This window comes from Vipera ursinii (assembly GCF_947247035.1).
Source record: "Vipera ursinii genome assembly, chromosome: 2".
NCBI classification, from domain to species: Eukaryota; Metazoa; Chordata; class Lepidosauria; order Squamata; family Viperidae; genus Vipera; species Vipera ursinii.
The window spans coordinates 71,832,041-71,857,182 of record NC_139513.1 but is presented as its reverse complement, the minus strand read 5'-3'; the positions used below and the strand labels follow the sequence as shown (position 1 = coordinate 71,857,182).

Here is a 25,142-nt window from a genome sequence, read left to right as displayed (position 1 = left end):
GAGGAGGAGGAGGCAGCAGGTGCTGAGAATTGTGGGTAGAAGACGGTGAGCTCGACGCCGGCGCCATTTTACAGCCCTTCGGAGAAACTGTGGCGCTTTTTGATTGTAGTTTTGCGGCTGCTGCGGTGGCAGTGAGCCGTTATTCTCTTCACGGTGAGTTCCGAACCTGAAGCTTATGACGCGACAAAGGCTATTCAATGCTTAGGTTGTAAGGAATCGGTATTTGGCGTTTGGCAAAACGATGACGATAAATTTGCTCTTAAAACTCAATTGGATTGTTAATTAGCTTTGGACCCTTTAAAAAATGCCATTTCGGGGAAACCCAGGGCGCTTAAAGAAGGCCCGCGGTCCACTTTCTGCAGAGGGCGGGTCCCGCCGTTGTTCGATCTCGTCAAGTAGGGACGAGTCGTCGGTGGGGCGATTCGCCCATCCTCTTTTATTCGGGGCTTGGGAAGCTAGGTGGGCATCTCTGCTTTCCAAGTCGCATATTTGTCTTCCCAGTTACCACTCTCTCTGTGTTAGGTGCTTTGGTTTTGTATTTTTGGCAGAGGAGAATCGGCCACCATTAAATACCCCCTGCACCTTGTGTAGAAAGTAATACCACAGGCTGTTTCGCTGTTTATGTACTCAACGTCTATTTTTATGCGAGCTTCTGCCTCTTAAATAAACGTTGAGCATTTCTGGATTTGCTTTATATAGGCCATTTGTTTCATTGACTTAAGCTTTTTTTCTCCCCGTAGAGACAGCATAGGCTTAAAGTATGGACGGCCATTTTTAACTAGCGGTGTTATAGGGACGTTATTTCATAGCAAGGTTATGTAAAGAATTACGCATTGATTCTTTTTTTTTTTTACAAACTTCTAGATTGATATTCTAATTAATCGAGAATTGAAGACGAGAGGATGGGTTCCGACAAACGGTATGTAATACTGATTTAAATGTTCAGATTATATTTTGAAGGCAGTCTGGTAAATAAAATTGGAACCTTATTGTTCAGCATTGATGTTCTGATTTGCACTGCAGGGTTTATTTGTTTTATTTTTATTAAATTTGTTTGCCTCCCATCACACCGTGAGGTGACTGGATGGATTATATATAGTAGTCCTAATTCTTCAAATTTACTAGCCTTGTTCAGGAGCTCAGTATTATAACATATCCTGCCTACTTTCTTACCTTACTCTGAAAGAAGCCACTTCAGTGAGTAGTTTCCTTCATGTTTCCTATTGAAATGATGAGCATTAATTTGTCTCAGTCTGAGCACCTTATGTTCCCCCCCCCTCAGATCATTGAACTAGGGTTAGGGAAGGGACAAGTGTTTTTAATAAATCAAAAAATGAAAGGTTTTTATACCTTTGGGCCATATGTCATTGACCTACCTCAAAGGTAAAGAGAACAAATATCTGATAATCTATACATTGGAGTAAATAAGATAAAGTGGTAATGCTGTTATCGATAAATGGATGCATTTTTCATACTTGCTGAAATACTGGCTAAGGATGTATGTACAGATAGTTGTCAACTTACAACCACAATTAAGCCCAGAATTTCTGTTGCTAGGACCGTTAAATGAGTTTTGCCTCATTTTACAACCCTTCTTATATGATCCTTCTTGCCATGGTTGTTAAGTGAATCACTACAGATATTAAGTTACTAACAAATGAATCTGACTTCCCCATTGATTTTGCTTGTGAGAAAGTTGATCATAAGGCTCTAGGACACTGCTGCCATCATAATACATGCCAGTTTCCAAGTGTCTATATAAGAGAAAATGATAGATTTAGTTTCACACTCACATATTTAACAAGAAACTATGAGCCTATGAGAATTATATGAAACGTATAAAAGGATATGAACAAAATCATTTTGAGTTTTTTCTAGAATCATTTTGACTGTACATTGATTGTTGTTAGTTTTGAAGTTGTGACTGACCCATCACGACCCCATGGACAACGTTCCTCCAGGCCCTCCACCATCATCTGGAGTCCATTTAAGCTCACTCCTATTGCTTCAGTGACTCCATCCAGCCACCTCATTCTCTATCGTCCCCTTCTCTTAATCTTTCCAAGCATTAGGCTCTTCTCCAGTGAGTCCTTCTCATTAGGTGACCAAAGTATTTTGAGTTTCATCTTCAGGATCTGGCCTTCTAAAGAGCAGTCAGGGTTGATCTTCTCTAGGACTGACCGGTTTGATCGCCTTGCAGTCCAAGGGACTCGCAGGAGTCTTCTCCAGCACCATAGTTCAAAGGCCTTAATTCTTTGGCGCTCAGCCTTTCTTATGGTCCAACTTTCATGTTCATTGATACTTTGTCCAAATAATATTTCAGTTTTGTGGACTTACAGTGTTTGGAAATGAGTTCTGAGATATTCAGTGAAATACATGGCAAGTGTCATTTGGGATTTTATTTTTCAAATTTATTCCCAAAAGCTCCTGACACATGGCAGTTTAGAACACTAATACCTTTTGAACATGACAGTTAATATGAGAAAAGCTTTTAATATCACAGGTACTAATAAATGTATTTTAGGAAGGAAATGCCAACTAATGTGTTATATCTGTTACATATTCAGTAAAACAAAATCACAGGATGATTTTAACTATTTCAGCAAGGCATGAATTAAAAAATATTAAAGATACTTCAGAGCATGGAACAAGTCACTCCTACTTTTGGGATGCCTAGTCATGAGAATAGAAACTAAATAAGTGTCTTGTACTACATTTTCTACTTTTAGGGAATTGTAAATGAGTTGATAATCTATGAAGAGTGCTTTTAACTATTCTGACCGTTAAAAAATGACCAAGGAAATAACTTTTTTGAGCATCTTAAAAAAATTCCATGCAAATTAATGAAATCAGCAATGTTATTGATGCAAATAAAATAATTGTGATGAAAGCTATGGACAAAATAGATTCTCAAGCTGATGTCTTGTGGCTTATTTCTGATGCACATACTTGTATAATTCAACTGTTTTCATATTTGGTTGTTTGAAAGCTAAACATTTTCTGTAAAACACAGAAAAATATAATTAAATACTCCAAAAATGGCAAACATTTCCAACTACATGATGATTTCTTTTACCATACAGTACTCTTTGACTATCTGTTTTTATTATACAGTCCTTGCATGGATGTTGCAATTTTCGAGTTGTTTGACTTTACAAACTCTGTGTGCAGCGTGAGCAGAACTGAAAGGAGTGGAAGATACGGATCTATTATAGATAGAGAAGATCGGGATGAACGGGACTCCAGAAGCCGTCGTCGGGATTCTGACTATAAAAGATCTAGTGAGGAGCGTAGAAATGACAGATACGATGATTATCGGGATTATGATAGTCGGGATTATGATGGCCGAGATTATGATGGTAGAGATTATGACAGCCCTGAGGTGAGATAGCTGATGACTATATTTTTGACTTTGGTTAAATAAGTTCATAGCCTTCGTGAAATTTATCAGTTGTATATTTCCTGGTTGGATTTAACCAGAAAGCAATAGTAGAAGAAGAAGAAAGCAGTGACAAAACTATCTCATTGTTGTCAAGTAGACTATACAGAAATGTTTTGTATAATCACTAGCAATCATGTTTGATTTCAGGGAGTCTTTACTTTTTGTATTGAAATGACATTGTCAAAACTTTATATTTAAATAAATCATAGAAAGTATTTACAAAACATTGTAGACCAAAATAAGATTTTCTAATTACATTAGTCTGATTATGATATTGATACCACAACATTTAAATCTTTAATTTTTTAAAAATAAAGCTATGTAGTTAATTTTACATTACTATCTTATAATTGCTGGATTTACTTGACAGAGAGAGCGTGAACGTGAGCGACGTAATAGTGATAAATCAGAAGATGGTTATCATTCTGATGGAGACTACGGAGAACATGATTATAGAAATGACATAAATGATGAAAAAGAAAGCAAGACCATCATGTTGCGTGGACTCCCTATTACTGTTACAGACTATGATGTAAGTGACATTTTATTGCTAACTTTAACGTTTTAATTTGCAGAATAATTCTTGAAAGAGTGTACAGCACTGAAAGTATCTTATTGTTTCATATTGTTCTGCACCAACCTACTACCGGCCCTGCAGAAAAGGCAGGGACAACCCCTTTACAAAACGGCAAGAGGCTGGAACTAAGCCTGCCAAATTTATTAACATAAAACAGAGCAAAACAAGACATGAACCATGAAACAGGAGCTATTCAAACGGTTGCCTTCAGCAAACCAGCCCTCCCACGCATTCCCCTTTTAAACAGTTCAAGGCGTGGCTTCTCTCTGCCTCCTTCCGAGGTGCCCCATTGCCTTCCTCTGTTTACTCCTGATTGACTGCCTCCTGCGTCGGGCGTCCTTGAACAGGGCCAGCTGTGGGTCATCTTCATCCACGCTGTCAGGCTCACACAGCTGTGTCTGCGTCGTAACCAGATGGGAGGGGAGCGTCAAGGCTATCCTCAGCAAGCTCTCCAACACCCCCCTCCTCCTCTGAATCGTCCAACCCAACTGCCAAACCCACAGGCTGACCCTGAATCACAACACATATTTCAGAAGTGAATGTTTAACGATTATTATTTAAAGTAGCCTCCATGCCTTGCATATAGTTGTCTTGCATTTAGGAAGTTTGATTATTCTTCTCTCCTCCCCTCCACCAAACTGAAGACTTACTGGTACCTATTCCTCTGATTAAAAGGAAGAGTTTTGTTGAAATCCTTTGTGTGACTCCTATTATAGTCCCCCACTCCCAATGATTGTCACAGGATTGTTCATTTTAGAAGTTTTTATTTTGGCAGCTGTGAATCAAAGAAGCTCAGAAGAAGAGCATTACATCATAAATTCTGGAATTTATTCATCTAATTTATATGGTCAATATCTAAAATCTCTGGAAATATCTTAGAAATTGATGGACAATATGATTCCCCCCCTTCCAGTTGTGTCCTGTTCTTGGACTGTAGTAATCTTGATAAGGTTTGTCAGAAGTAATTTGCCATTGCCAGCTTCATAGGACTAAAAAAAATTATTGGCCCAAGGTCACACAATTGATTTTATGCCCAAGGTGGGACTAGAACTCATGGTCTCATAGCTTCTAGCCTAATTCCTTAACTACTATACTGAACTTGGTCACTTAGCATGATTAGGATCTACATAAAAGGATAAGTTTGCATAGCTGAAGATTGGCACCTAAAAATCTTGAACGATATAACAATGGCATAACAGATTTTATTTCCTAAGGATTTCTAGATTATTTTAATTCTGAAATCTTTGCTTACTCTTAACTCAGATTCTAAGTTACTTAGAATAATTATAAATTTTGGAAGTCATGTTAATACCAGGCTGTTGTTTTCCTTCTCTGTAGTTTTGCTTAGTTTGTGAACACTAATGGTATTATTAAAATTAAATATAGATACGAGAGATCATTGAATCCTGTGAAGGCCCTCGGCCTGCAGATGTGAGATTGATGAAGAGAAAGACAGGTGAGAGCATTAACCTTAGTTTTTTGGCACAGCCTTCCTCTTCCCCAGGCCTAAAACATTGTCCAAAAGTCCCCTTCACCTGCAAGTACAAAACAAAATGAAAGGTTTGCCATGGATAAGGAATTTAGCCTTTTGAAAGGCTATAGATAGTGGAAGAAGTCTTCATTTTTTATATATATTTAAAGATGTCGGTAAGTAACACCATGAATTTGATTCTTAAATCTTAGTAATCCATTGCATGGTTGTCTTATCTTGTTCAAGTAGCCTATTAATGCAGCTTGGTTTCCTTGCCATGGCAAAACAAGAAGCAAATTCAGAGTTGACGTCGCATTTATAAAACTGCTTTGTCATGAAGTAATGAAGCAGTTGGAGAGAGATTCACCTGTTTTAAAGGAACTGACTAACACAAGTATCCCGTCTATATCTGAATGCTGTCTCTAGGTGTAAGCCGTGGTTTCGCCTTCGTGGAGTTTTATCACTTTCAAGATGCTACCAGCTGGATGGAAGCCAATCAGGTTGCTTCACTCACAAAGTCTAGATAATTCCTGAACATGGAACAAGTCTGTACAGTTTTTAAAAAGGAATAAATAAAAAACTGAATGGAGTGGTTTGATTTAAAAAAATCATAACTTCCTTAAAATGGAATGCTTTGTATATATTAAAATTTCGTTAAAATTGCATAACGTTGCCCCAAACTACAGTTTGACCATATACCTTCTATAAAAAGTTTGCCATCTCTAAATGATTGATCTTGACTTTTTTTTAAAAAAAACTATTATGTATTGAGCCAGAAAGACTTTTCTGATGTATGCTATCAATAAGTGTAAAATTAAACTTAGATTATATAGAGAAACTAACTGGAAAGACATTTTCAGTACGACCTTAACAAAAATGCTTCTAAAAGGCATTGGAGCGCCTTTAAAATCTAAATAAGAAACATGGACACTATTAAAGAATTAAAATATATATTTCCAAGATATTGATATATTGGTATTTTAATTCAGCAGTTAATAGCAGAAGTACTATTTTACTACATTGCTATCAAGCTAGAACTACTGCTGGATCAAATTAAAAATATAAGGAGCAAACTAGCTATTATAAAATCTGGAAAAGATTTTAATGAGAATTTTACTGCTATTTTTATTAAATGTTTAGACCCTGTCTTTCTCTTAAGTTCATATCATGACCAACCACCACAACAATTAAGTTGAAGGAATAACTAATTGTTGCATGCAACAAGTGTTCTATATGATTTACATAGCATGCAATTGTCCTTGAATGAATGTCTGGACAAATTAGGGTAGCAAATTATGAAATCACAATTTTAATATATACAAAGCTATGTCAATTTTCATCTTGAAACCTGTTTCAAATCCACTCCAACATAACCACGCTAGGGTTAGGGAAAAAATAGTTGACCCTCCCCATTGGCCCTTTTACTGTTAACTCTCAGACAAACATGATATATTGTAAATATGCCAACATATTTTGTTTGTGTGCATATTCCAGTTTTGGGCCATTTTCTCATTTTCCTAGTGAGCAATAAAAGATGAAATTTGCACCATAGGCCTGTCCTATCTTTTAAAGCTCTTAATACTATTTCTATTAGAATTTGACTTACTGAAGTCAGGTCTCATTTTAAGATTAGATCATTGTTTCCTCAACATACACAACCCCTGGACACATTTAAAGGTGCATCTCTCTGAAGAGCTGTAAAAGACTTGCAGGATTTACAGGGGATACAGGTTTTGGATATTCAGGAACAAAATTTAGAATTCAGAAACTTGGCTTCTTTCTATACATTTAAGTATCTTATCCAGTATTCTGCTAAGTATGAAAGGGCACTAAAAGCAAAACAAAGCATTACTGTACTGGCAAAAAAGTCAGTGGCAGGCCAATTGGTTATTAAATATTAGGATGTTGTATCTTCATGTTCGCATGGTAGCTTTTTCAAACAAGTTTTCATATAACATGTTAAGTCAGAAAAAGTTATGCTGAACACATGTTCAGTTCTTGACTTAATTTAAATTCTTAGAAGTATAAGGTCATCTTGACAAGAACTGTTTTACTTTCAAGGGCACATCATGAAGAAAACAACTGAAAACAATTCATATGTTTTGAAGTTATAAAATTCTAGTCCTGGGGAAAGAAGTGAAGCAATCACTTAATACTTTAAAGCAGTGTTTTGCTATGTCTTTAAAAATCTGAGTCTCCTTAGAGACACGTCCTGGTTCCATGTCAGCACTTAGTTTTGGCAGCTTGATCAACCTTCCCTGATTCTGTTTGCTTTCACTGCACATCCCATTTTCTTACTGCCCATGTCCTGCAGGATTGGATGGGCAGAGAGTAGGAGGCGGTGGTTGGTTCTCTGCATCCTCCCCATATCTTGTCCATTTAGTTCATGAGCACTGAATCCTCCGAAGTGTGCTCTACCATGGGAAAATCAACACATGTTCTGTGATACTGGAATAACTAAATGTGCTTTTTTTGCAGAAAAAACTGCTGGTTCAAGGGAAACAAATTGCAATGCATTACAGCAATCCCAGACCTAAATTTGAAGACTGGCTTTGTAACAAGGTATGGTAGTGTGTGCAAAGGCATTTTTTAACACACACACTTAACTGCCCATCTCCCTCAAATGTATTTTAACAGATTTCATTCTTATACTATTCACTTCTACTAACGGATAGAATATCTGAAATTCAGATATTAAAAGGCTTAGCCTGAAGCAATTATAAGAAGAGCTGAAGAGGAGTAAATATTGTTTAATAAAAACATGTATGTTAATGTGGAAATAGCCATTGTGATCATTACTATAGGTGACATGTTATTTTAAAATAATGAGAACTTTTAGAGTAAAGACGCTGATGCTTCTGAATTTGAAATAACCAATTACTGTCTTGTTTTTGTTCTTTTGCATAATGCTACTTAACCAGTCAACTATTAAAATATTTACAAAGGATAAATATCCATGGGAGATGGGTGGCTTATACATCCAAATAAAAAAAAAATGAAATAAATTGTAAACATTTTACATTTTGCACAGCATCAATGGATGCAGTATTTGAATATCCTTTATTAGCTTGGAGAGCTTTTCTGCACAGTGACAGATCTAAAATAACAGCAATAGATTTACTTCATTATAGCCCGTGAGTGATGTTATAGTAAAAGCACACTTCTCGGTGTATTGATTTGAAGTATCTTCTTAATCTAAATACTCACTTATGGCTTGTCTTCAACACTCAAAAAGCAAAGTAGTATTTGGCAGTTTGAAAACTGCAGCAGATCTTAGTATCTATAACGTACATGTGTTTGGGCAGGCTCAAGGTTGACTCAGCCTTCCATCCTTCCGAGGTAGGTAAAATGAGGACCCAGATTGTTGGGGGCAATTAAGCTGACTTTGTAATAATGCCGCTTGGGGGTGTGTGTGAAAGCCCTAATAAGCAGGCATATACATAGAATGAAGGCTACTGCTAAGCTTGTAAGCCGCCCTGAGTCTTCAGAGAAGGGCGGGATATAAATGGAATTAAAATAAATAAATAAATAAATAAATAAATAAATAAATAAATAAATCAGTCAGTCAGTCAGTCAGTCAGTAAAATCAGTACAACAAATAGGACAACTCACAAACTACTTTCTCTGCAGTGGAGGAAAAAAGATAATTCCATAAATTTGCCTACAGGTAGCCCCTGCTTATCAATAGCTTGTTAATTAACTGATGGTGCTGGGCAAGTGATACTTAAAATTGGTTTTTGAAGTGCCAGCCAGTCTAATGCCCCCACGGTCATGTAATCACTTGGCATCTGGTTTACACTCTACAGTTTTGGCATCCTGCAGTCATGATAGTCGTTTGCTGACCTTTTTACAAACAAAATCAATGGGGTAGCTGGCAGCGAGAGTCGCAATTTCCTCCTGCCTTCCTACACTTGTGCTGTGCCATTCACCCTGGGCTTTCTTTTACACATCCATCCCCTGGTCTTCCTGCACTTGTACCATGTCATCCACATACCAGCCTCCCTGTGCTTGTGCCCTGTCGTGCCATTGATCCTGGGTGTTTCTGCACTTTTTGTCTTGTGCCATCCACCCCCCCCCCCTGTGCTTCTGGCCTGCACCAAGTCTACCAAGCTTTTTTCCTGGCCGCCTCCAATACACACAGCCTCTGCCAGCCCTTTCCAAGGACTGCCATGGTCTTTGCCACCCTGTATGAATATACTTTTGTAGATGAGTAGGCAGTAGGGATAAGTGGTTTTCCCTTTGCTTATTTATTTTATGTAATTACATAGGCACCAATTACAAAATATCAAAAACTATTCAAAGCTGGGCTAAAGTAAGAAGTAAACAAAGGATGTCAACAATAACGGAGCCATCTCACTATTACTTAGCTAATGAAACCAAAGATGGAACTTAACTTGCTCTGTTAGTTATATGTCCTATTTAGCATCAAAAGATGCTAAAACATTGAAAATGGCATTCAGAGAAGTTCCTTATTTTGTCTTGAGCTCAAAGTTCCCTCACCTATAAGCTTAGAACACTGGAAAAATGCTTAGAGTTTTAAATATACTTTTAAATAGATTTTAGTGAATAGGATTAATATTCGCCCCAAATTTATGAATTAACAATAAAGGAAAAGATAAAAAGGAATAGAAGAAACTTTTCAGTTTCCTGTACAGCAGATATAAGCAATAACTTATATTTTTATAAAGGTCAGCATTTAAAGATTTTATAGAAGGGAAAGCCTTTCCATTACCCTTTAGTTAAAATGAACAATATATAAATAAATAATATTGCAACTGAATAACATAATGGTAGAGAAAAAAGAGCTGCTGAAGTTTGAACCAGGAATGAAACATTTTTCTGCTGCATGGAGTCCTGCTGCAAGTGTAAATTCCTGCTTAAAGATCAGCTCACACTCAGTTTTCCATGAAGTCATGGGTTACAGTTCTTAATTCTCTTTCCTCACCATTTTGTTTCTACTTAATATTTAAGGTCTGGTAATTAAAACATTAGAATCAATAATACCTTGAGACTTTCAAATTCATTACACTAGTTTCTTCCGTTTATGCAAAAAAAAAAATTAAATACTGAAGGTGTTTTCAGAGTATTGAATTTAGAAATAGAATAGTTTTGTAACATTTCTCAAATCTCAGAATGCTTCCTAGATAATGAAGACCTTAAAAATATGCAGAGCTTAAAATTTAAAATTGTAGTTCCGGGAATTGAAGCATTCCCAGATATTACGGTGTTTGGTATTAATTTTATTTAGCTGCTCTTTCTATTGTCCTGGAGATGACTGGAGTTGAATTGATCATCATGCTCATGGGTTCCAAAGCAAACACTTTCTCCTAAGTTCCAAATGTGTTATCTTTATTTTAATTTCTTACTGGGTAATGGACATTAATAGTTTTATTCATTAATGACATGAAACCACTGTCACGGGGTATTTTAAAAACACTGATATAGGTATGGTCTGTCCTACAGAATGTTTGATCAGGTGTATAATCTAAAATGTAATGGGTTTGTTTATTTGTTAGTGCTGCCTTTACAACTTCAGGAGGCGACTAAAATGCTTCCGTTGTGGAGCAGATAAATTTGGTAAGTTCTGTTTGAATAAGTTATATTAAACATTTTTATTTCACAATTGAACTGCATGTCATTCCATTTCTGACATGGTAGAGGTCTATTGATGTCATAACACAAAGGTCTTGAATATTAAGCTTGTTTTTCCACCTGTTTTGCAATGAAGATTCAGAGCAGGAAGTGCCACCTGGAGGACCAGAAGCTGTTCAGTCTGTGGATTACTACTGTGACAGTAAGTTAATTCTTTCTGTATTGTAAAATGGGTTAGCATAGGTACGTCTTTGTGTTATGCAAAAATCAACCCAGATTCTGCTATTTACAACTCAAGTTCACAAGAAGTAAAAATCAAGTTAAAGCTGCTGGAGAAATGAGTAGCCTGACAATGTATGGGAAGAATGACACTTCTGTCTATGAAGAGCATTGACACTTTCTATCCTGCTTCTCTCTTTTTTTCCTCCTGTTTTTATCTTTTTTGATGAGCTTCTATTGTCACATCTTGGAGTTTTTTTTCACTTCTTCCCAGCTTGCTCTTGTTCCTCTTTCAATCAGCAGCAGCATCACCAGATAGTCCTTCCTTAAAATTTTAGTGTTAGCGTTTACTGTTTTTTGAAGCATCTTTATTTACCTTAAATTTGTGAGAAGAAAGTTACACGTTAACTGTTTCAAAATTTTAATTAAACTGAAATAATTGTCCTTCCCCACTTGTGCTTTCAGAAGTGTAGAAAAGATTGCACTTTCATGAATTATGGTAGATAATCTAACATACATAGCTGCATTATATCAGTAAATCTCTGGCCTTTTTCAGAATTTCATAAATATGTAGTTTTTCTTTGCTTTACTTACAATGCATTAGAGACTGTTATGTATATATCTGTTCTTTGTTATTGTATCATGGATAAACAAGTGATACCAATATCTTCCCACAGCCCTTATTCTGAGAAATATAGCTCCTCATACAGTAGTGGAATCAATCATGACAGCTTTGTCACCATATGCTTCACTGGCAGTAAATAATATCCGTCTTATTAAAGACAAACAGACCCAGCAGAATAGAGGCTTTGCTTTTGTACAGTTGTCTTCAGCCATGGTGAGGTATATTTTATTGTATTTCAGTATTATATTTTGTGTGTATTTCCTAGTAGTAACATTCAAGTTCAGTTTAGATGTGTGACACATTTTTTATTTGCATAAGTAATGGAATTAAATATCCTAACATTTATTGTCCTGATAAAGATAAGTACATTATTTAATAGGTGTAATAATTATTAATTTTTGAGCATAAAATTGTTAATATCCTGATGTATTTTTCAGTGTCAAGCTTTGAATTCCCTTTATACAAAAATCTTACCTGAATTGAATGAATAAATGCATTGTACTGTTTTTTTTTTTTCCTTATGAAGTTTTGGTAGTTGAATTTTTTTTCTTATAATTCCTTTTTGACAATGGTTGTATATAGCAATTTAAACTTTGTCTCATACCAACAATTATTTTTCCTAGGATGCTTCTCAGCTGTTACAGATTTTGCAGAGTCTTCAGCCACCTCTAAAAATAGATGGCAAAACAATTGGTGTGGATTTTGCAAAAAGTGCTAGAAAGTAAGCTGTACTGAAGTTATCTTTCAAATCTTCAAATGGAGTACAATTAGAAATTTATATTGCTGCTTTATTGCTTATCAGTCTTAATAAGCTTTAAAAAGAAAACCAGTTTCATTTCTTCGTGTGTATTCATTAAAAAGTATAAATCCTATTTCTTAGTAGTAGCATTTAAATTCAGTTAAATGTTTGGAATTAAACATTTATTTGGATAAGTAATGGAATAAAAAATCTTCAATTTATCTTCTTATTCTGATTGCCAGAAAATATAGAGTCGGGAAACTGGTGCAATGAGTTTATCAACCGTTGAGGCACACTGTAATTTGCTTGTAATTTTGTTTTGAAGCTCCTCATGATTTCTAGTAATGTGGCCTATGAAATGTCTTTTTTTCTCTTCAGGGATTTGCTTCTCCCAGATGGCAATCGTGTCAGTGCTTTCTCTGTTGCTAGCACAGCTATTGCTGCTGCTCAGTGGTCATCAACCCAGGTAGGAATTTGTTTTTAAAGTTCCTGATTCCTCAGTCTACAGTATAGCATCTACAGATTCTTCTCTTGGCCTTCCAGGCCCCATGAGGTCTATTTGGTTGCATTTAAATTTTCAAAAGTTATTAGAGTTAGCATGCTATAAAACAGAGTGATACAAATCAATCATAAAATTTCATTCATTCTTCCTATTTCTAAAACATCCATTTTGCTCAGGGACATTATATCTATCAGTGCTTTGAATATGAAAATATATCATTTTTTTAGTCAATAAAAATGGTAATGGGTTGTAGCTCAGTACTTATTTATAATTATATCTAGGAAAGGGAAATAAAAGTGCTTAATTGAGGTCTCAGCATCCTGAGAGACTGGGTTTTAGAGAGCAGCTTCATCAATTTGTCTTTTAATGGATAAGAGTTGGGTGTCTTTAAGGCTTTATGCTGAGCGTGCTTTCAAAATTAAAAATGTGGCCACCTTAAAAATTTAGGAATTTCTATGCTAGTGGAAAGCAAGATTTCAGTACTGATATCAGCATCCATGTGAACAATTTCTTTGCTTTATCTACTATTTAAGCATTTTCTTTCATTTATAGCCTCAGAGTGGAGAAGGTGGCTCTGTTGACAGCTTTAACTACCTTCAACTTGGGCAGGATGGTTACAATCAATACACCCAGGTATGTGTAAATTGTATTAGAAACTAGGACTTGAAGTTCTCAGGAAGGAAGAAAGTGTTTTGCACGCTTTGAACTACCTCTTAGGAAGATTGGACCATAACTGTGGTGGCGAACCTATGGCACGGATGCCACAGGTGGCACACAGAGAGCCCTCTGGGCATGCGCACTGTTGCCCCAGTCCTAGGCCTTCAGCTGGGTTTTATAAAACCTTTTCGCTTTAGGTCTCCGATGCCGTGTGCAAAAAAAAAGGTTCAATCAATCAATTTCAACTTCTCGCAGGGAAAAAAAGGTCTCGCAAAGTTAGAATTGATTGATCGAACTTTTTAGTCCCACCCAGTCTGCCGTTACCACTGCAGCCACGCCCAGCCGGCACCCAACGATACGTAAGTGGGTTTTGAGTTGCAGTTTGGGCACTCAGTCTCTAAAACATTTGCCATCACTGGACTATAACATGGCAACGTGAAAATTTGGGCAGATGAGGCAATGTCAAATCTAAAATAGAGCAAATTTTTTAAAATAATTTCTCCTATATTCAATCTAATATAGCAATAACTGAGAATTTAGCAGGGTAATTTTATTTGTTTGCTATATGAATGACATGATTGCCAAATTCTGTTAATTTCAGTAATGCACTATTAATACAGAACTAATACAGAGGAAATGTATTAACTATTAAAATACAAAACATTTTAAATCCACCAACAAGGAACAGTACAAAGTCAGCATGAAAAAATGCAATATAAAAGCCAGGGAAAATAAAAGGCTAAACTAGATGAAGAATAAAAATAGGTTGAAATGATAGAAATGTAAAAGGCAAGATGAAAGTGATGATGATGAACGTCACGATCTCTTAGCCTGAAATGAATGGGATGTTGGTATTTTGTGGATTTATGTGGATTTATATGTCCAGAAGATCAGAACTAAAAAGGCCACCTTTCTGATAGTCATCCTTTTAACTTAAAAATAAAAAAAATGATTGGAAGAGGAGGATCTATTGGGGGGGGGGGAACCTATCCTTCTGTTCCCCTGATTTGAATTCTTAACTGGATGTGCTTACACATTCATGCCCATAAGAGGTGCTCCAGAGACCTGCCTTTTAAAACCCTTTTCTACCATTCCACATCTCCTGGGGAAACATTACAAGGTAATTTCACTTAGAAAAGTCACTGTCACTTAGAAAAAATAGAAATTTCTAATTTCAACTTCTACTACAGTAGTTCTTAAGTTGCTATATATTTCTTGGATCTCCAATTCCCAAGTCTCTGAAAATTGAGGCATGCTTGCATGTTTTGAGTCAATTTTTCTCATCTGAGAAAAAAGCATAAAACAAAGTCAAAATTATATTGGCTTCCTTCCTTTTAAAAGCTCACCTTAGAAGGGTTATTTTGTTCATCATCTGATTTTCCTGGGCTCTGCTGCTGTCTCTATATGGATAGCTTGGGTTTTATGTTTTAACTCTTGTGTGACTTGTTTTGGTGATGAGGGTTTTCCCATTTCCTAAAGGATCCTATGTATTAAACAATAACTTCATCTTAATTCATTGCATGACATTCACAGGATTATCAGCAGTTTTACCAGAATCAAGCGGGAACATTGGACACAGATACAACTACAACTTCTGGTAATTTTTCCTCTTTGTGTCACAGAAACAAACATGGGTTTTTCATAATTTTGTATGGGCATCTTAATTGGCTTGATTCAACTTTGGCTTGAGTAGTAAATTGATAGTTTGTTATGTTTTTAGCATTCATCTTTCAGGTAAATCCCAACTAAGGGACTTGAGTTAATTTTACATGTCTGCATGAAGTATTATGGCAGGTACTCAGTAATAGCTAATGGTAATCTTCCTCCCAGGAAATTTATTATTATTTCTGTTACTATCAAGGCACTCCAATGAGTTGTAGCAATACTATTCTAGATTTTGAGGTTTTCATTGAATATCCAATGAGCTGTGTTTTGGCAGGTGGTCCGGGTACTGCTGGTACAACTACAGCTGCTGTTGTTTCCCAGAGTCCTCAGTTATATAATCAACAGACTACTTCAGCTGATACGCCGGTAAATTCTGTTATCTTCTATTGTAAAAATATTGGTTGTGTAGAGCAGTAAAGCATGAATGCAAAGTGAAATTTTAATGAATGTACATCTTAAATTTTAGTATTATTCAAATTGTACCTATTGCCTACTTGGTGGCACAGGTATTGATTTGTGGAATAAGATGTATTGACTTGTCTGAGATAGTAATTGAGTAGAAGTTGAACAGTGGGTCTTACGTGTGCAAAACTAGCTTTCTTAACTGTTGATCTATTGCAATTGTAATGATTTTTGCATAAGTGTCAATATGTCTGAATAACACACATAAAATGTATGTATTTTTGAATAAATGCTATGGTTTTCTAAGTATGATATTTCTTTCTGCAGACGCAGGCTGCACAGCCAAGTACTAGTTCTCAAGTTTCATCCACTTCTCCAACTGGTATAATTCCTGGCACCAAGTATGGTGAGATTAACTACTGCTAGATGAAGCATTGGATAGTGGAAAATAACAGTTGCTTCCTTTACCAATCAGTATTTATATTTATTCAGTTTATTGTTTCCCTGAAATGTAAATCCAGAAGGGTAACTTTTACTTTCTGAAGGATTGGGGAAAGTATGGGAGGGGGTGGGTGGGATTAAAGTACTTCCTTATAAGTAAAATAGACATTGAAGGGACGAAATAAAGAGAAATTGCTTATTTGTTTCACTAATCTACAGAATTCTAAGGCAGTGTTTTCTCTGTTCTACATTCAGATCAGTATTGTGCCTTCTAGTTATATCTCCCCATATTCTTGAATTCAAATAACATTTTTGGTTTTTTAGAAAAGCAATAGTTTAATCCAAGTAATTTATCCATTCAACTTGCAGCCATTCCAGACACTTCAACATACCAGTATGATGAATCATCAGGTTTCTACTATGATCCTGTGACTGGATTATATTATGACCCAAATTCTCAGGTATACAACTCTCCTTATTTTTTCTTAAGTATAAATGTACTCTTGAGTTGGAAATGCAGAAACTTGAGAAATGTCAATATGTTATGTTATATGATCTAGTACTTTACATATCTGCCTTTGTTTTGGACAACTAGTTTAAAATGTACATACTGAATATATTTTTTTGTTCAAAGATGCGTGTTGATCATTTTAACTAGTAGGCCTTTAGCATCAAATTCATTTTGAGTATTATTGGAAGTAATTTAAAGCTATGTAGAGATAATAATATGAATTCATGTGGCATCTTGGGTGCAGATATTACCACTACAAATTACAATTTTAATATAGCTTATAACTTCATTTCAACTTAGAAAGTAAAAGTATTTTTCCAGCATGCAAGATAAAATAGTTTGCTTTTTCTTTCAGTATTATTACAATGCTGTTACACAACAGTATCTCTACTGGGATGGTGAGAAAGAGACGTACATGCCTGCAGCAGAAGGTACAACATACCAGCAAGCTAACACATCTTCAGCCAAAGAAGGAAAAGAAAAGAAAGAGAAACCCAAGAGTAAAACTGCTCAACAGGTGATAATTAAAATTAAAGTTGCTAAGTTCAATATTCTGTTTGATATAACTGTCTGCTCATTTTTATGTAAGAGTGTCATGGGAAGCTATATAGTATAAAAGATAGGAATAGAAAATTTGTGTAAAAGAGAAGCAATCAATGAGTAGCTAGAAAGCTGCGACACCTTATTATTTAATTGCTAGATATACTGCTGTTTGAACTGAGGAAAATAGTTTTAATTTCTAACCATGTGTTGAAAAGTTTGCTGTGGTAGAGATTTCCAAATATGTGTCTTTCCACCAGATAATTTACAAAGAACACTTGTGGAAATAACCTAAAATGCTATGAGGGTAGAAAAAGAAATATATGGAGTGGAAATGTTAACTTTGGTTTAATATACACGCCGTCTGAATTGAAACTCTTCTTCATGTTCAGATTGCTAAGGACATGGAACGTTGGGCTAAGAGTTTAAACAAACAGAAGGAGAACTTCAAGAACAGCTTTCAGCCTCTGAATTCAAGAGAAGAAGAAAGAAGAGAATCTGCAGCAGCAGATGCTGGTTTTGCTCTCTTTGAGAAAAAGGTAAAATGTTGACTGCTAGCTCAAGGAATGCAAGAGAAATCCATCGTATGAATATTTTGGATTTACTGGTTTCTTCTTTTTCTAGGGCACCTTGTCTGAGAGACAACAAATAATAACAGAAGTGATAAAGAATGGTGATGATGACAATCCATTAAAAGTGAGCATACAGAAATCTACACTCTTGTGATTTTTTAATTGCTTAAAATAGGAATCCTATATTGTGTTCTTTGATGCAATCTACCTACCTTCTGCTGCTCTTTCAGTAATTTATTGACTGCAAATGTTCAATGTTATTTTACAGCGTGGTTTAGTTGCTGCTTACAGTGGGGATAGTGACAATGAGGAAGATTTCTTGGAGAGATTGGAGAATGAGGAAGAAAAGTTAACAGATTGGAAAAAGCTAGCATGTTTGTTATGTAGAAGACAGTTTCCCAATAAGGAAGCTCTCGTTAGGCATCAGCAGCTTTCTGATCTCCATAAGGTAATGTCTTATTTCAAATCAATATATCCTATGTTGCAGAAATTTTACATTATGTATTTATTAATGTACATACAGATTTATATTTGTGTGCCACTTCTTCAGCAATTAGGCAGCTAGAGTATAGTAGTGATGGTGATAGGTTCAATCATTTCCGATTCTCAAAACACTGCCTAGAAAAGTCCCTGCAGTTTTCTTCAAGATATAAAACGAACAAGCAACATTTATAGAATGAAGAGAATATTATAAATGCACAATGTGAAGTCCTGGGCAGCTTGCAGTTCTGGAAAGCCTTGGGTGCAACTCATAGAAGTCTACACATGTGATTACCAGTGGTAATTTTTCTATTGTACCAATAAAGAAACATTGCTAAATAGATAGGTGGAGATTAATGATCTTGACTATTCAATCTTAATTGATCATGTTCATTGGTTATATTCTTTCTCTAGCAAAATATGGATATTTACAGGAGATCTAGGCTATCAGAGCAAGAACTTGAAGCCTTGGAAATGCGTGAGAGAGAGGTTGGTATCAAAGAGCATAAATACAAAGATGTTACCTTCAAAGCATAAGAATCCTACAAACTGCTACAGTTCATAGATTTGAAAAACAAACGTTCAGAGCTGAAACTTAAAATATACATGAAATAAGTAGAAGAAAGATTTCTTGCCTGTGACATTTATAGCTATTAGGCATTGATTGGGATATGCAGAAGTTAATATTACCACACATTCTAGTATTTTTTTGGCATAGATGCTAGATGAACTATTTAATCAAAAGCTGGTATGTGGTTGCTGTATACAGTGCATATACTGTGCAATGAATAGTCTCAAGTTTCCTCTGTCCACTATGTAATCAAAATGGACAGTGATTAATATTTATATGTGTGTATATGTATGTGTATAATGTATATAGCATGTATATATGTGTGATATGTATGTGTATGGGTAGATACATTCTTTTGAGAGCAGGCAACAGAATTTCATTTTTAACGTGGGCCAGTGTGCATGATAAAAAAATGACAATAAACTACCTTATTGTTAGCTGTGTTTAAAATTTTCTAATACAGCCCTTTTAGTATACTAATAAGTTCCTCCTGTTAGTAAATGTTACCCAACATGGTCTTTCCCTCTTCAGTTATCAGTATGTTTTTCTTATCTCAAAGCAATAGGATAACAATATGATATAATGGAATTTATCTTTCAGATGAAATACAGAGACAGAGCAGCTGAAAGACGTGAGAAGTATGGTATCCCAGAGCCACCAGAACCAAAGCGGAAAAAAGCATTTGATGCAGGCACTGTGTATGTATTTGAAGGATACCACATTTACTGTTGTAATGTTTTCCCATTTTTTTAGCTTTAATATTTATTGCTTGTCTACAGGAATTATGAACAGCCTACAAAAGATGGCATTGACCATAGCAATATTGGCAACAAAATGCTGCAGGCCATGGGATGGAGAGAAGGTTCAGGATTAGGAAGGAAATGCCAAGGCATCACAGCCCCAATTGAGGTGAGCATAAATTTATATTGGAACACTGGATTTATTATGTGCTAAATTTTAGAAAATAGAGATTTTTAAACATTTTGCTAATCAGTAAAAAAAAAGATTTTGTTGGCTTCTGGGTGCCACCATCAGCGGCCAGATTGGTGGTTACTGCTGTGGAAGATTGATTGTCTTACAATTTAATGGAAATGTTTTAATTCCCATGAAAAACAGTGAAATTACCTAATCTATAATCTATTCTTCTCTAAGTGTACTTTTGATTTGTTCACTCATACCATTTTTAGGAACATCTTGACAGTAAATGTGATTTCTAATTCCAGATACTTGATAAAAATCCACACATTAAATGCACTGTTAGAACAGTGGTTCCCGTTTCGCCCAGATGGCCACAATGTGGCAAAAGCTCTGGCAATATAGCACTTGTAGGTACTGTGACACAAATGACTGCAGTAAAATCTAGTAAAATTTGATTTTCTCTACATTTGGCTAGATAGTGTTACTTTTCGATTTAGTTTATTTTTGGCTAGATCAGAAGCTAGCTTTTGCAACCATGCATGGTCTCCAGACCATAGGCTGGAAAAAACACTGACCTAGCAAGATCTTAATGTTGAAAAAATAGATTCTAGTTACGGTACTTTATGAGAGATGCAACTAAGTAACAATGTTCAGTTGCTCTTTGAAACTGCTAAAATACCTATTTTCTTTTGCAGGCTCAAGTGAGAATGAGGGGAGCTGGGCTTGGAGCAAAAGGTAGTTCTTACGGTGTTTCTACAGCTGACTCATACAAAGATGCTGTACGGAAAGCTATGTTTGCCCGATTCACCGAAATGGAATAAGTTTTGTCCATATTGGAGACATAGGATTTCACTCTTCCAAACTGACTGTTAAAACCTCAAAGGCCTTGGAGGCATTGCAGTATATTAGTTGCGGGTTGGAATCACTTCTATTTTAATTTTTCTTTTACTTCCAGCATGCATTGCTTCCCTTGGTACATGATAGATCATAGAATGCAAAGCACTGTGGTTTCATGTTGGAAGAACCCCAACAAGTTAAAAAGAAGATACTGCATCTTTATACATTTATGTAAATAGTGTAAATTAATGTGTTGTGTTCAGAGTTTTGTGTATTCTAAAAACCACTTCTGTCCTGTGGAGCAGTTAAGGAAGTGTTAATAAGATTTGACATTGCTATTCTCTGCTTACTTTGTATTGTTCTCATTTTTGGCAGTTTCCTGTACATTTTGTAAGATATGTATTTGTATAGATTTTTTGAAGATTTTGATTCTAGATGCCAGTTCAGACTTCTTTTGAAAAGAAATAAAGCCTAAACCAAACTTGATTTCTTCATAGAGAATGTGGGTTATTTTGTGATGTGGACTGAATAAGTTTAATTTAATCATAAGTAGAAAATCAGGAATGAGTGGGAACTGGCTTGGTCTTTATCAGCAGGGGAGCTGTGCAACAAAATACAGTGCTCAACCAATAAAACTAGATAGAAACTTTAATCATAAGCAAATTACTTGTAGAGACCAGTACCAGCAGATGTAGCAGACTGTATTTCCTCTGAGCTGTGTGGGATCTGATTTAGAGTCTGATACAATTGCTTTCTCTGTACAAAAATTTAGATGTAAGATTGCCAAATAGGTTGAATCTGCTTGGCACAGCATGACAGCCTCCTTGAAAAAGATGGAAATTTAGGACAGCATTTTTTTAGGGTATTCATTTAGTTTGAGCTGGAGTCTGCAATGAAATCCCCACTGTTTTTAGAGAAAGTGTGGTACTTCCTGACATGCAGTGTAGTTCAGTAAAGAAAATTACATTTATTTTCCTATCGGAAGGGTGAAAGCCTCTTTTGGCTTCTGGATGATTGGGTTTTGAGAGGGGAATGATAACTACAATATTTTTACTCTAGGTAGTATCTGTAGTACAGGAAAAGTTCTGTTCCAGTATTGAGCCTGTTTAGGAATGCACAGGTCTTCATGATATGCACAAGATAGGTTCTGAACAATGGTTAATGTGGGAGAAAGGAATCATGTGTATCCTGTCTAGCTTTGACCCACCCTTGATGTTACAGCACACCCCAAAACTTCAGAATTACTTAGCTTACACTACTTAAGATGACATAGAAATAAAAATGCAAATATTTTTCTATAGAACACCATTTTAGGTTTATGCCAACTAAAAGTTTCATTTTATTTATTTACTTTGTTTACTTTCCAAATCCTAATAATGCTAAAACAAAAATGATAAACTCTTATTTAAAAATTGTTCTGGGTAACTTTTACTTCCTTACCCCCCTCCCCCCATGAATTTATACAGTCATGAAATGTAGCTAATAATTAGTTTAAAATATATAGTGATTTTGAAATGGGATTTCAACTTTTTCTGCATATTTGCGTTACCAAGAAGTAACTTAGCTTGATCCATGTTCAAATGCACAGTGAAACTGCAACCAGAAACCAAGGCTGAATCTGAAGGCATAGATCCTGACATCAAAAATGAAATTAGGTAGGCTTGGCTATGTTAATAAGTGTTACATAGGAATTCCTTAGAGAAGGGGGGAAACAAAAATTCTTTAGCCTTTGGTGGCATTCTTCATGCCATTTGAATGCATGTATGCTCATTGAACCACATTTAATTGGATGATTTGCCAGACTTAAAAGACCCTGGAAATTAGTATTTTTTAGTTTGGTGTGGTGGCTCTGCATGTGTGCCAACCTAAAAAAACCCAAATATGCTCCATACTGTTGAAAGATTTTTCACCTTCATAGTTTAAGACATCGTCAAGAATTTAGCCCACCAAGTTTACTAGTTCACGACTTGATTGGCCTGGCATCCAGCCATAAATTTGATGCATTTAAAGGACATTGCAAATTATCTTTCAGCCCATTTCAAAAGAACTGAATAAGTTAACCTGTGGTACAAGATATTTGGAATGAATTGTTTATGGAAAAGACAATGACATTGAGAACATGATTGAGCAGCAAGGGGTTGAGGCTGGTTTGGGGACTGCTTGTCAAGTTGAAAACATTGAATACTTGGGCATCTTCTATACAGAGGTCACAGATGCATATTTTAAATCTATCAAAGCAACCAGAAGACAGAAACAACATACATAATCCCCACTAGGTGACAGTATAACTCCAGTAATGCATTTTAGGACTATTCATCATTGGCTCCCTGAATGGAAGTTTATTATGGACCTGAGTAAAATTGTTTTAAGGCAATTTATAGACAATTTGCTTTTGTTGCTCTTCTCAAAAGCTATTTTTGCCATGCATCACAATAAAGCAAAGCCTGTTATCTATAAAAGCTGGTCCATAAATACTGTTTTCAGAGTGCCAAATGTTTTCTTTGCTGGGTTGTATACTTTGCCTTCCAGCCTTAGAAACTACTATATGCATTAACTCCAAGTCTGGAAGCTCCCTATAACGGGTCCCTAACCTCCGGGCCACGGACCCTTAACGGCCTAGGGCCCATTGGGATCTGGGCCAGTCAAGTGGCAGGTGAGTGTGCTAAAGTGCATGTATGAGATTAGTTTGTGTGTGCAAAACCATCCTCTCCCTCTTACTGCTGCTGCCGATGGAGCCAAAAAGATTAGGGACTGCTACAATAGCAATAGCACTTATATACCACTTCACAGTGCTTTACAGCCCTATCTAAGCGGTTTACAGAGTCAGCATATTGCCCCAAATAATCTTGAGTCCTCATTTTACCAACCTCGGAAGGATGGAAGCCTGAGTCAACCTTGAGCAATGAAGATGGGACCTGATCCGCTGAGCAGATTTGCTGCTTCAAAAACTTTCACAGCTTTCAAATCCCTGATCAGAGTCCATGAATCCCTAGGTCCGTGGTGACGAACCTATGGCACGCGTGCCACAGGTGGCATGCAGAGCCCTCTGTGGGCATGCACGCTGTTGCCCCAGTCCTAGGCCTTCAGCTGTGTTTTATAAAACCTTTTTGCTTTAGGCCGCCACCGCCGTGTGCAAAAAAAAAAAGTTCAAATCAATTTCAACTCGCAGGAGAAAAAAAGATCTCGCAAAGTTGGAATTGACTGAACTTTTTAGTCCCACCCAATCTGCCGTTATCACTGCAGCCGCGCCCACCCAGCACCTGACAATACATAAGTGGGTTTTGGATTGCAGTTTGGGCACTCAGTCTCTAAAAGGTTCGCCATCACTGCCTTGGTTCATCACAGTTTTTACTCTTCTAAAACCGTTTTCCACTCCTTTGGGTTAGGAATTGTTAATATTTTCTTATTCTACCCATAGGTGGCATCAGAAGATTAGAGCAGCACCACATGTATAACCCTGGCTTTCCTTATCTTTCAAATGTCAGGATTTAAAATAAAACAAGCAATCTTTCTTCAGAAAATTTACTTGCAGATAGAGCAGCTTTCCCCTTCCACTACCCCTACCCCATTGTATTGTATTCCTGTACCATCCAGGTATCTTATTTTGTATCTTTTTTTACTCTTCAAGACTTACCTTTATAATTTTTATGCTTTCATGCTATGCCATAAAAATGGAATCAAAGTGGTGCATTGATGGAATATATGATAATTATAATTAAATAAGTTCCTTTACTTCCCCAGTGCTTTTATATTGAACAATATTTCAAAATAGAGTACAGACCTTCCACCAAATAGGGTCACTGCTATCTTTGACATCATGAATGGGGCAAACTATATTCCAGAATTGTGATTTGACTCAAACGTATTAAAATTGCCAATATCATATGGTATTTTTTGATAAATCATATTGTTGCCTTGCATCTCTTTTAATATCCAGAAGTCCAAAAATTTGATAATTGATTTCAACCGATTTGAAATATATGGGGCATTAATTCCTTTAATTTCTACTTTCATCCCTGCCAAAATTTAAGGATTAAATAAATCTTTTCTTTGTAAGTCTGTTCTTCTCTTCTAGTTTAATAGTTGAAGGGACCATCTGCTATTTGTTTCCAGCAACCTAAGTCATCAAGTGCGTGCATATGCAAGAGAAAGCCCTTGACTTCAGTAAGCAAAAAACTGGAAGTACATGAAGCTGACGATTTCAAGGTTAGTTGATGTAATTCCAGTGATTTTCCTTTCAATCAGTGCCAGATAAAATAGCAGGTTTGCAAGCTTTACTTTAGTAATATTTCAAGGTCTGCCAGAGCTAGGTAAAAAAAAAAACAATGGTTGGTGATCAGGGAACAACCTTGCAGAACAATGGAACTAAAGTAAAACTGAT

At 36.0% G+C, this 25,142-nt stretch overlaps 1 protein-coding gene across 2 annotated transcripts; it reads left to right on the top strand.

Moving 5' to 3' along the window:
- RBM5 (RNA binding motif protein 5) lies at positions 1-21,247 on the top strand. Of its 2 annotated transcripts, none has more exons than XM_083352022.1 (25): positions 1-153; positions 865-919; positions 3,172-3,382; positions 3,813-3,974; positions 5,406-5,475; positions 5,917-5,990; positions 7,969-8,052; positions 11,007-11,067; positions 11,219-11,284; positions 11,979-12,139; positions 12,550-12,647; positions 13,044-13,131; positions 13,720-13,800; positions 15,358-15,421; positions 15,764-15,855; positions 16,219-16,297; positions 16,702-16,793; positions 17,199-17,360; positions 17,776-17,922; positions 18,008-18,079; positions 18,224-18,403; positions 18,850-18,924; positions 19,607-19,704; positions 19,786-19,915; positions 20,620-21,247. In XM_083352022.1, exons 2-25 carry the CDS (start codon positions 903-905, stop codon positions 20,743-20,745), a joined length of 2,490 nt encoding a protein of 829 aa, XP_083208148.1. In that variant the 5' UTR covers positions 1-153; positions 865-902; the 3' UTR covers positions 20,746-21,247. The 2 variants fall into 2 exon arrangements, with proteins under 2 accessions (XP_083208148.1, XP_083208147.1); XM_083352021.1 differs by having other exon boundaries at positions 26-153; positions 3,115-3,382.
- The last annotated feature ends 3,895 nt before the right edge of the window (positions 21,248-25,142 follow it).